Source organism: Haliotis rubra, unplaced genomic scaffold, assembly GCF_003918875.1.
Source record: "Haliotis rubra isolate DU_JTF1 unplaced genomic scaffold, ASM391887v1 Scf28, whole genome shotgun sequence".
Lineage (NCBI taxonomy): Eukaryota > Metazoa > Mollusca > Gastropoda > Lepetellida > Haliotidae > Haliotis > Haliotis rubra.
The window spans coordinates 3,650,777-3,664,079 of NW_025766891.1; the positions used below are offsets into that span (position 1 = coordinate 3,650,777).

A 13,303-nucleotide genomic window follows, 5' to 3' on the forward strand; every position below is an offset into this window, starting at 1 on the left:
TTATGAACACTTACCATCAGATAATGCATCTATTTGTTTCTCCATCCCTTCGACTTCCTGTTTAAATAGAATAAATGAAAGCTTTGTTTATAATGAATCACTCGAGATCTAGAACAATACAACTTCACATTCATGGAACATTTTAACCTTCCATTTTAACCTTCCATTTTAACCTTTCCTGATAGCGAATCAATTATTGGAATGAGATGAAATTTCTCTACAGAAGTCTGGTTTGGTTGGAATGCTAACGTATGTGGATGAGTGATCATGAAGGTGAGTCTCTTGATGAGACCAGTATTCAGTTAATATGGTTCATCTTTTTGAAAATTATTGTTACAATAGGTAGTTTGGGGAAATGTATTCAAACCCCATATGGTAGCAAACTGCGGACTTATTTGAGAAATATTATGCTATTACATGTTTCGATGCATTTATTTGTTTATGTAGTAAGAAGCATCTCTAAACCCTGACACCAGGAACTTATTACAGAAGTGTACATTACCATTTCTACCTCCAATATTTGGGACTTCTGTTCCTCGATATCAGTTAGATCTGAAGTGAAGAAAGTCCAAGTCTTCAACAAACTAAAATGATTGTTCCATACGAAATAATTGTTTTGCATCACCAGTACATAAGAACTACTGTGGATATTCTGACCAAGTGTTGTTTGTTCTCGTTCTCTCCCGAATCTATCAAAATAAACATCCTTTATGACCTGATATGTTGGTGTGTGTAACAAAGAAAGAGTCTTGTATTTTATTACAAAGTACCGAGCATTGTCTATTCAGAGTTCTATGAATATGTAAATATACTCACTGGTTGTAAACCGCCAATGTTGTCCACTTGTTTGTACCATGACTGTGTTGGTTTCATCGACTATATTCACACAAGAAGACATGTCCACCATACTGAGATCCTCTGCTGCTACAGCTGATGGGTACACCGACCTGAAACCAGGTTTGTATAAAAACTTAAGCACAGGTTTCAAGTAATCATTCAAATATTGGGGCATATCAAAGTAGAGACTTCTTCCTGAGGACGCACTTACGATGTTCATTTTTTGGGTTAGAACATTTGTTAATTCGTGACTGGATTCGACTACCAATGTTGCCAATGGCAATAACACCTAACTACATCCACTGACTAAAATAACAAACCTGAGCCTGTCCCTCTCCTTTCGTGACCTACATACAAGCAGAGTGTCCCCCAGTCTGTTCAGTCTCCTGGCCATCTCCAGCATCAGAGTTGTGGCTCCACTACCGGGCATACACTTGACCTCGACGTCCTTACTGTTGATGTTCTCCACCAGAATGATACATTGTTCTTTGGTGAGAAATCTTAGACAGTCGCCATCAGTGTCTCCACTTTCGTCTTTTAGCACCGACTTCGTTTCAGCAACACCAGCCCAGAAAGCAGTCAGGACTTTCTCATACCTACTGGGAGTCATTACCAAAGAATTGTTTGTGACAAAATGAGAAGAATCATTTGCCAGCTTCTTCAACCGATTCTTAAATCCAACAACGTCCTCAAGGAGAGAAATGGGAATGACTCCATGGATTGACTTTATATCCTCATCAGTGAACTTGCTAAGTGTCTCTTTCACTCCTCTCGCCACTGACATACTGTATGTCACTGCTTCAGGACAGTCTTCATCCCCATCAACCAGTGACAAAACTATCACAGACTGTGTAGGCAGAGCCAGGAATACATCACATACCGTGTTGCTTGGTCGGGGCGATGTGTAGAAATCTAACGCAACTGCTAAAGACTTGGATAAGAACATAAAGCATGGTCCAGCCTTTGGGACTGGGAGATCTACTACTTCGTTGGTGAGAGGATCAAAAACAAAGTCGTAAGCATGATTTTCTATGTGTTCGATGAGTCGTTCTTTCACTTGTGCAAAGGGGTGCTTCAGTTTTGTTGGTGCAATACTCTGGCCAACTGAAAAAGAAAACCAAATTATACATCTTGATGGAAGTATGTTCGTTACACATGGAATGGTCCTGTGCCAATTTTGTGACACTGCTTAGACACGAGTATAACAAAAGAGAATCATAATGGGACAGGAATTCTACACATGAGCAAACCAAATATGGAAACTGAAGTAACTGTGTTTTAGAGGGCACTGGCAAGCCTTTTAGGGACAATACGTCTTAGATATAACACAACATCTGATTAACATCCATTTGCAAATGGCTCCAATATGAATCAAAATGAGCAAGGAACTGCTACATGCTTTATGGTTTGCTACAAGTATTGAAGGCAAGTCTACGTCAGCGATCTACTAAGTTTTACAATGATTTAGTTACCCTTTTCAATAAAGTAACTTCTGATTTCAAAGAGACTGTTTCCAATCTGTTTCAGGCCAGGACGAAAGATTTGATTTGTCCTAAGATAAAGATCCTGCTCATCCTCCTTTGTGATATTTTGCTGCAACATAAAGTAAAGGTTATAAATAATAAATGAAACAGAGGGAAACAATATTGTTGATAAATGTGACGTGCAACAGCCTTCATCTCTTTAGGGAAACATTAACGGGCTTGTGATTGTCACGTATCTGTGGATATGAGATGGTGTTTGCCTTTAGCAGCTTTATAGCTAATTGTTGTACCAAATATATATGTACTTACCAGAAGCTTCCACATCCTGCCTGCAATAATCAAAAGTCGAGACATGAAGAATATTGCAATAAATATTTCCACCGACCAGTAATACAATACGTTCTCTATAAAGATCACTCGAATATAACATTAGATTATTTAGTGAGTCACGATAAATTCACCTTTTCGCAACATCTTTAACTGATAATGATTCATAAATACATACAACCTCATGATAAAGTCGGATTCGTACACTTCGCAGCAACGTTACAATATCATCTCCGTCACGTATGATTACGTTCTTAAAAAATCGGTCTTGAAAACGAACATTACTGGTCTGTGTTCAACTAACTTGTATCTTTCGTAAACATAACCTGCTTGTTATATAAACTATATCATTTCATGCCCCAAATCACACTTTTTTTGTATTGTAACAGTTTCTAGTTTTTGGTTATGGGTAATACAATCTGAAACCACATAAATTACACGCGTGCTGTCGACAATTGTTTATTCCTTACATTGCAATTTTGTATGTTTGCACATGCATATTTGTTGGATTTTTTACATAAACAGTTCCTGATTGCTTTCAACTTGCACTCAACTTCATTCGACTCGTGGTGGCGGTGGACATCTTAGAGGCAGCTTTTATTGACGGGAACGTCACTCACCGACATCAGACAAACCGTACCCCCTACCCATGTATGTCAATCCATGCTAGGCATTTATTTAAATAACTTGTTAATTTTCTTGCTTTTTGTGTTTCCTATACTTTACGTGTTATCATCAATGTATTTAAAGATCTAAAAGTGCTTTTGGTTTCATGAATCGCATCTTGCAAACTCAACGACTGCAATTGTCCACTTTCATTGAGAATGACTGGAAAAGGTAGTTACATAAGAAAAATGTAAAATCCTGTTTCTGTGAAAATTGCACATAGGAAAAATTGTGGTCCAGCACCGACAAAATATGCCAGCTCTCAGGCGCCTTGTTTTTCACACGCGAGATAAATATCGCCATATATATTACGTACACATCAGGAACACCAGGTAACAAGAAGGATGTTTGACTGCATTCGTGACCAACTCGTGTTATTCAGGGACAAGGCGAATAGGTCACGGAAAGAGGCGAATATTTACGAATGGAATGGTTTGACTGAACAACTTAGTCAGACACCGATTACCTCTGATTAATAGCTCGCTTATCCTGTCACTTCCACGCGAGACGGCTTCGCGCAGTTTCGAAAAAAAGTAAATATGTTTCAACGCAATAACAAGCAGGTGTGCGTTCGTGTGCTTCAAAAACTGTTTATGTTGATTCTACGATAAATGAACTTTTGGAAAATACTAAATTTAAGTTTATGAAAAATATGCTAATAGCTCAAATTCGCTGTTACAAACATTTTGCTTACATTTTTCACACATTTTTGAAAATTTGACTATTTGATATTGATTTTTACGTTTTCATTCATGTTATTCCTTAATTTGAAGAGCTGTCAAAGACCAAATTTACTTCATAAGTTTCATGAATAACACTTTTAGATGCTATTTTGTGTGACATGTAGATTTTCCCAGTCTGTGGTCAGGCAGTCAAGCGAATGAGTGACATCCCAGACAGGTGGTCAAACCATTGCAACACTTATACCTAAAATATCATTTGTCAGTAAACGTGAATGGGAGTTATTTACAACAAATCAATGAATTCCTTTGTTCCCTGTTTTAAGTAAAAAGGAACGTATTCTTGGGTAAGTCACTCTCAAACAGTAATTCAAACTTTGGAATGTAATTTACTGAAGAAACTGAGCACTTTAAAAATGAAGATGACACATTCTGAGGTTCTTCTCCCAAACTGTGACGTTCTTTACACACAAGTTATGGAAATTTTGAGGCACTTTATATTGTGTGACAAATTAAAATTACCATTGAAATATTAGTTTGTGAAGGCTTCATTTCATTAAGTTTTAATTACCTTTCTCGACATGAAGTAAATGGTATATCCAATACTCGAAACTCACCTAAACCAAGATTATTCCACATATCTAGATAATACAGATTTTAGTAGGTGAGATGAATTTAGGCGACATTAGTAACTTACCGTCGTGTGTTACATCAGTTTACTTCTGAGTTACTCTTTGTAAGAGCACGTACCCAGTCCTTGATATCTATCCGTGTGATCAGTTTGAATTGTTTGTCATATACATATGCAAGCGGTCCTTGTTTGTCATGGAACACTATCCCACTCACTGGTCTGACAGCCACATGAACAATTACAGCATCTTCATCACCATATCCATCATGTACAGGTTCTCCACTGTCTGGCCGATTAACTAATTCCTCCGCTGGTGTGCGTTCCTCCGCTGGTGTGCAAGGAATAAAATGAATTTGGAAAATATTTGGATCTGGGCATAGTTCATTTCCATCATAGTCACAGACCAGGACAGTATTCTTGATGTTATCCCCTAAAGTGTCCCTGAAAACGGTTCTGTCCTTCAGGATGACTGGCTGTATGCGGTTTACTTTAGTCTCATAACCATATCCCATCTTGAAAATAGTTTCCTCATGGACGCCATAAAGAAAGGAACCACCACATTCAGTTTTAGTAAATGCGCTGATATATTCTGCAAGTTTATGATTCTTGATGATGTCCTCTATTATTTTTTGATCTTCTTTCTTTTGTGAAAAGTGACTTTTTATTTGAATTGATCTGTTTTCGTGCACATTCAGAAGGTGATGTGCCCGGGTCACACCAGGAAGTGTATGGAATGTGTTGCTTAAGGGTTTTCTCTCTCTAACAAATGTTCTGAGCGTTTCGGCACGAATATCAGTGATGCAGTCATCGAGTGTTGTCTTCGTATTGAATTTAGAAGTCGTTACAGTTGACGAAGCTCCAACATACAGCACGAGAAAGTCGCCAAAGCCGTGACAAGCATAGTGACTGTTCAGTGTCTGTTTCCTGTAAACATCACAGAACTGTTTTTCATCTTGAATCAACTCGTTAAGTTTTGGGTCAGCAAACTCATCAAATGCGCCAGTGAAAGAATCTTCAGGTGCCAGGCCAACAAGATGAACTAGGACATATCCAGAGTTGGAATTCCGCAGAGCTGATACTTTTCTCAGTAACTCAATAGCTTTACGATCTCTCTTATCCCTTTTTTTTTTTTTCTGTTCTGAGTTTACTTTCCCTTCTCCAAATAAGTACTTGACATGAATCCCGATAGACAAGACATTGCTTTCTGGAGAAGCTCCTTCCAGGAACTTACGAGCTGCCTCCTCACACCGTGGAATATATCTACTGAAATGACAAAAGTGTCAGAATAAATACTTGGGATAAAACGCAAGAAATAAAAAAAAACTCACAAAAAACCCACAACAAATTGTGCATATTCAGTGGTTAAAATGTAATACTTACTTCAGGCACTCTGTGTGAAATACTGCTTTTACTTGGCGGCACTTTGCATGTGCGATATCCTCATTTTTCACATAAACTGACGCGGGATCAGAACCTGTTGGTTTAAGCTCTCCTTGCCTTGTGTATAATATGTCTTCTGTTTTCACACAGACAGTCACTTGTTCAAATCCTACTGGGGTAAGATCACTTTCTTTCCCATACTTTATTTCTTCGTTCCTTGCATAGGTTGAAACCCGATCAAATCCTGTAGGGGGGCTGTCACCTTGTCTTGCGTATTTTACTTCCCCATTCTTGGTGTACACAGTAACTTGTTCAAAACCTTCTGGTATTAAGTTCTGGTTCCTTGCATATACTATGTCTCGATCCCTGACAGAAACAGTTACGCATTCAAAACCTTTCGGCAATAAGCTCCTTTCTTTCAGATATGTGATTTTGTCCCCTTTGACAAATACCGAGGCACATTCAAAACCAGCTGGTATACAATCCTGCTTTGTCACATAACGCACGTCCACATCCTTGTTGTACACATTTACACCTGGTGAATCTGGCTGTATTTCATCTCCACAATAGTCACATAGTATCATAGCATCTGGAAACCTGGTGTTAAAGTTTCACATATGAACATATTTGACTGTTAATACAGCTCCCACAGAGGCACAAGCACAGATAGCATGAAACGGAGACGTCTGTCAAACTGCGCCGTACATAATGTGGTATTGACTTATACACATGCGTGTCAACCACGTCAGTACATCACGTGATACACAGCCAATGAGCGTATACTTATCCTGCACAGCCACATTGTATGCAATGCTTTAAGAATTTGACCCGGTTTTGCAATGAAAGAAAAACAACCAGTTAAGAAAAAGAGTGAAACTTGCCACACTGCCTATTGCATACAATATGTTTTAGGTAATCTGCATTAACAGTGTTTGACTGCTTGTTTGATTGTTTGATCGTACAATACATTACATCTAACTATGCATATGAGCTTTACATTACCGCTGCGCGAGCGAAATGTTCACATGACTCATGTCATTATGCAGGATTAGTATCGTTACTTGTATTATTCAGGGATGTTGCTGACCCAAGAAGATAGGTTGTATTTGCGGGAGCGTATCGTACCCTACTGGTGGTACCGATCACAAACACACGAAAAGGCAAGTCAATAAATATCAACATGGGGATGTTTGTCAGTGATGCATTAAATGTGGAAATGTCCCTCACCCATTTTTTAACCACTCCATTATTCACCACTCTACCAATTCATCGTTATTATTATTATTACGTTGGTTGGTTCCTAGTTTAACCCGCCAACAGCAATATTCGGCGTCTATATGGCGGCGGACTGTAAATAATCGGGTCTGGACCAGACAATCCAGTGATTAACATCATGAACATCAATATATGCAATAGGGATACGATGACATGTGTCAACCAAGTGAGTGAGCCTGATCACCCGATCTTTGGCGATTAACCAATCAAAAGTCTCCTAATTTATCTAAAGGGAAATAAAAACATATACTGCAAACAAACAAAGAGATTTCAATGTCGCTGTTCTGGTTGGAAAAATTTACAATACCATGGCCTTGTTCCTGGACCGAAATCTAATCACAGTGAAAGTCCACCTCACTGACGAACAGTAGATATCTACGACGAGAAGGCATATGGATATTGCACGGGCCCTTAAGCACCCCAACATGACCCCAATCGTGCATCTGTCTGATGTGTGAATTTGTATCGTAGCCCAACATAGGATGGCTCTTTATAGTGGAGCAGATAAGTGCAAAAATAGTTCACTTAATCATGCAAGCTTGAAATTTGGCACAAATGTTCATTGGAGTCCACTCTTTCAAAAAAGGGCATTAGCCACGTAAAAATCCAAGATGGCCGCCGTCTACACTTAAAATTACTAATAATTACTTTGTATGTTGTAACTACTTCAAGTAAAACAACTTATTTTAATTTTTATGATAAAATGAAGTTGTTTTTATAACAATACCAAAACAATACATAAATCAAATGGCAGTTTTAGCAAAAGAAACAGTCGAAATTGTACCTGAACTAACAACTGCACCCAGAATAACAGAGAAACTACACTTCACATTTGCAACTGCACAAGGTTGTGTATGTGAGACCAAACCGGTAGCATTTGCACCTGCCACGACAGCCAGACTTGCAGCCACACTTAGTGAGCTTTGCAATGGGAGAGTTGTCTGTCCAGAAGGTTTTCCATTCTTCGCCAATCTTCTCCCATCCCCAGTCAGCTGGACTCTCTGCTTCCGGCTGGCGCAGAATTGCCTGAGCCCACACACAACCAGCCTGATATGCTGCACGTTTAGCGTGTTGAATTAGAGCTGCTCTGGTTGGAGGGATGGCTTCATATGGTCTCTGCTTTCTGGCAAATAAGTCGAGTCTAGCCTCATCCACACCATCTACAGTGCTAGACCTGTCATACATGCCTTTCCTTCTCTTGACCAACAGAGTTGTGCAGGTTGTGAATGCCAATCCATCGAAGGCTCTGACCTTGGCCAAATAAGAGCCACAGCTGCTGCAGACCCATGCTTTGCAGTGTTGGGAACAAATTCAGGCCAATCACAAGGACATCTGTGTCATTGGCTTTGATTATGATGGATTTGCTCCCGTGCGTTGCAGCATATCTGGAATGAACAAAGATGCGGCTGTCTGCCTCCTCATGAGAACATTCGTCCAGTTCAGTCAGACTCAACTTGTGTGTGCCAAGTGCTTGGTGTCCCTTTGTCACAATAACCAAGTTTGGTGCAGACTTAACCGTTAAAAATCATAGCTAATATCAGGTTATAACTCATGATATATTGGGTATTACACTTTCTCTTTGTGTGCCGGCGAGTGGGCGCCTGATACTGTAGATGTGGGTTCGAATCCCGGATGGAACTGAATCAAACAAAAATGTTAGAATCTGTTATTTACTTAGAAAGTTTAATCCCCAATATAACATGCGTTATGATATGATATGCTGTGATTTTTAACATATTTTATTCTTTCCTATCAAGTGCACGAAATACAAATAAGGTCTCACGATCTGCCTTAGCACTCTTTTCCTTAAATGCATCGTAGCAGCATGTATGTTTCTTAATAATTAGTAAGATAGTAATCGATATACGTCATATACTACGTCATGTAGTACGAAATATGTCACGATAAAGGTTACTGGTCCCCATCAGGCCAGGCAATTACATTGTCAGTACTATAGAGGTTTACACACGTGCAGTTCCTCCATCAAATTTGACCACATGCTCTTGAAGTACTGTCGATGAAGACAGCGATTCTGAAAAACAGTGAAACAATGACAAGGAGATGTCCTGCAAATGGTCCCATGCTTTCCAGAAGCCCTACGACATATTTGGTCTAAGGTATAAGTCTTACGTTAGATAATATGGGATGAAAGATATCTAAAGGTACCGTTGACGGCGTTACGACTGAGCTACGACCATTGTCCATATGATTCTTCATCACACAACAACGAAGTCGTAAGAAGTCAAGTATTAGGACGAAATACATCTGTGCGAGTGAAATCCATTTCCGTAAATGCTGATCGAATGTATGAGATTGTTGAATATAAGCGACAAAATCCTTTCCATACTCATAAGAAATTTTCCGAAACTGTACGCTTCGGATTACATAATGAGCATAATATTCATCTTAATAGAAGCAACAAAACCCTTTCCACCTCTATAAGAAATTTCTGCTAAAAGCAGAGTCGATTGTACAATTGTGACTATATCATGAGTATATATTTGTTTCAGCAGTATCACAGCTGTATGATGTTGTTTGTAAACCAATCGAGTCTGGATCAGACAGTCCAGTGATTGAGCATGTGTTTATGAATCACTATGAAATAGTGGTGATACCAGGTGTTTGCCAAAAGTGGAATGTATCCTGTCCCACCTATGGCACCCGTCATAAACATATGCTCAGTCCAGTCAATTGTTCACCTGAAATAATTCTGGAACGTATGGTATAAGTCAAAATAGGGAAATGCATCGGACATCATTTTTGTCACTGATGCATGGAAATTTCCCCCACGCGTCTACCATAAAACTTTTTGAAAGATTTACTGAGGACTTGAAGGTTGCATCAAAGAAATGTGACGCATGGTATGGCGCTCTTTGAAATCCTGATAAAGAGAACACGCTCGATTGTACCTCAAACGTTGTGAAATGTGAACACCAAAGGCTGGAGCTGTTAGAATATTGCTCGACATGAATGGGAATTTGACTATTGGACAGTTGAAATCATCCCTTTGGTCATACAGCCCTGTATGACCCTGAGAATGAAAAAAACATGAAAGAGTGATGATACCAGGTGTTCTTGTCTCACTGGTGGCAGCCGTCAAAAACACAAGAAAGGCTAGGCAATCGTCACCTGCGAAATACGGGAATATATGGTTCATATCGAAATAAGGTGTGGCATTAGACATGCTTTTTGTTACTGATGTATCAAAGTTAGAAATGTCCACAAGTTAAAACTAATACAGAAGCTAACGAACATGAGTCAGTAACCAACGTGGTGTGAAAACAACAAGCACTAATGAAATGAACAATTATGTTTGAAATTAGACAGATTTATAAACGAATACAAATTACTACAAAGGTATCTCTATGGCAGTATCATAGTTCTAAAATACGTCCCATTTTCCTCAAACTTATATAAATAATTGTGATTTTATACAATAGGACTAAACAGCACATTTTTATTTTATGTTACTCAATAACGAAAACACTAAAAGTCTGTCTTAGTTAGGATTGATACACACTGATGTTCGAAGTTGTAAGCTAATAAGCATTGTGTGTTAAGCTTTAAGACTACATGCATGGCCCGTCCTAAGTCTGTAAGCCGTCAGTGTCGATATACGCTCGTCTTGATTGCCAAGTTTGATAAGCTTTATGTACTAATCCTTAACACTGCCTGTCCGGAGAGGGAAGTAAACATTACTCTATGATAACAGGCTCTCCAGGACAACTGTTAGATAATTTTAGTCATTTCTGTATTCACAAGTCTTTCAGAGCTACGAGGTAATCTCAAGATTCAGATAGTCATCTGTGTAGATTAGCATCATTTGCAAGTATTGTTTAAAGAAGTGACCGTTGGACGTGCGACCATATCACAAAATCTGACAGCATCGGTGGTATATATAACGGCCTTTATTCGGGGTATTGCACCATGAAATGCACCGAATAAAGACTGGCCACTAATATATGCTTCTCCTGGTCAATTTAAGGTAAGTCCTGTTCACTTCATTCATTGTATACTCTTAAATTATATTAATATGTTCTCTCTTTTCTATTACATAGTGTTAGTTTAAATTAAGCAGTATTGATTAAGTACACCAGGAAATATTTGTATCATAATTATGTCAGGCAATGTAGCACTAATCGAAAAATATAGTATGGTGCAAACTGGTATATGGTATGATAAGTCCAGTAAATCAATATTACATATACCCAGATTCTCCACCATATATAATATTGCTGACCTGATAGTAACCTTTTTAAGGACAGTTGTTTATATTAGGTCTAGGATAATTATAATGCCTAGAGTTTGTTGTCGGGAAATTGGCCTGGGACTGCAACACCTTCAAATATCCCAAGAGAAGCATCTATTAATGCCCAGTCGTTATCTGGTGCATTTCATGAGTCATACATTATATATTAAAAGATCAGAACTATTACAAGCTTGGACAATAGACCGATCCAGTCTGTCAATCAAAACTGGCGCATGCGTCAAATTTGGCCAATCAGCAGGCCGGGCGCGCTGTGTGGATTTGTCAGACTTATTTCAGATGCCTCCGAAGCGATGTGCTTCGAATTATGCCATTTACACTCGCTATATTTATTACATATTGCTGCGATTTGATGTGTACCTTTAACACACCATTACGGTCAAGACAACAAAAATGGAGGCGGATCAAGAAACGCGATAGGCCTAACGATCAGTTAAATGTCTGCACCATCTTTCAGGAAACCTACGTCTGCCTGCTGATGAGAATTTGCACGAATTTCCACATTTTTGCACATGTGCAAAATCATTACCAATTGATGACAACAAAAAGCAGTTTAAGACTTTGCAAGTGTTATAAACACGGACAATTCTCGTAACTACAAAATTGTTTTTGCTTAACGTGTTTAGTCACTACTAGGCATTGAGTTGGTACGCCATAAAGCTCAAATGAGACATGCGAGCAAGCCGTGACACAATGTAAACAAATCTCCATTTCGGTTACGGTCAACCGAAATAGCAAAACTTGTTACATGAAAGAACAATGTGGCGGATATTGTCCCCTTCGCTCTTAGATATTCTTCAATTTGTCACACATTTTAGGATGTTTTAAGTTTCATAAGCACAATCTGAAGGCCTACAGTATCTTGTTAACAGAGCAAATTATTCGAGGAGTAATATTTTTTATTCAAACGGAAATATTGTCAGTGTTCAGCAGTTGCCTATCATGCAATATCCAAGTATCAAACTTAATTCATATGAGTGCCTATAAAACCTTGCTTTAAATATTACAGCTTTTTTATAAAGAGTTGCATGGGACTTTGAATTGAATTACCTTCCTCCATGTTGATCGAATACGAAAACTATGTGAGAAGAATAGTGATCGACTTTCTGGAGTATTGGACGGAGTGAACTAAAGTGTATATCTTAATTATGAGAACATTATTTGAAGTTTTGTTACCACATAAATTATTCACATATATTGGTACATTCTAGGAGTAATATTACAACTGGAATTTTGATTAATTCACTGGAAATGATAGCAAGGTATGTTTTAAGAATCTTGCTTTTTTAGTAAACGTGGAAGGGTAATAAAATTAATAATAATCTAATCAATAATAAATAATTATTTGATTGATTGACATATCAGATTCTTATGATTTTAAGGCAGAACTAGGCAAACAAACACCATACACATCATGGCAGGACAATCACTTGGTATTAACTTAGTTTCTTGGCTCCTGCTTTTAGATGTGTTTTTTTAAATACTACATTTACAAATAAGATAATTCTGAAAGTGATTGCTACTATCATAACTCATTTAAGTTATGTCAACATCCAGAGAATTTGAAAAGCAAAGGCTACGTTTTGGTCAACCCTGGTCAGGCATTATCCAATCCTGGAACAGAATAACTTACAAAAATCTCAGTTGACTTTTCATGTAGCGGAATAAATATTGAAACATATATTTAACCCATATTTGATGTAATTCTTCTGATAAATCATCAGTTTTTTAGGAGGTTACTGATATTTGAAGACTG

General features: G+C 38.2%; 2 protein-coding genes across 2 annotated transcripts in view; both read right to left on the reverse strand.

Annotated features, from left to right (window-relative positions):
• Positions 1-13,303, reverse strand: part of LOC124281163 — a 34,036-nt gene that overhangs the window by 7,889 nt on the left and 12,844 nt on the right. The window contains exons 2-8 of the mRNA XM_046717195.1: positions 9,250-9,312; positions 2,631-2,650; positions 2,310-2,430; positions 1,158-1,941; positions 817-947; positions 503-552; positions 15-57 (exon numbers count right to left, since the gene is read on the reverse strand). Coding sequence (XP_046573151.1) covers positions 15-57; positions 503-552; positions 817-947; positions 1,158-1,941; positions 2,310-2,430; positions 2,631-2,645 — 1,144 coding nt within the window. The 5' untranslated portion in view covers positions 2,646-2,650; positions 9,250-9,312. The remainder of the gene's footprint in view (positions 1-14; positions 58-502; positions 553-816; positions 948-1,157; positions 1,942-2,309; positions 2,431-2,630; positions 2,651-9,249; positions 9,313-13,303) is intronic.
• LOC124281162 lies at positions 4,692-6,990 on the reverse strand. The gene is made up of 2 exons (XM_046717194.1): positions 6,006-6,990; positions 4,692-5,888 (listed from the first exon to the last, which is right to left on the reverse strand). The coding sequence occupies exons 1-2, from the start codon at positions 6,587-6,589 to the stop codon at positions 4,706-4,708; spliced, it is 1,767 nt and encodes a 588-aa protein (XP_046573150.1). The 5' UTR covers positions 6,590-6,990; the 3' UTR covers positions 4,692-4,705.

Bases quoted from the DNA above. Each gene is read 5' to 3' on its own strand.
- LOC124281162 (XM_046717194.1), bottom strand. From the start codon at position 6,589: ATGATACTATGTGACTATTGTGGAGATGAAATACAGCCAGATTCACCA. The intron at 5,889-6,005 runs GTAAGTATTACA...TTGTCATTTCAG, and splicing joins TTTCACACAGAGTGCCTGAA to TAGATATATTCCACGGTGTG.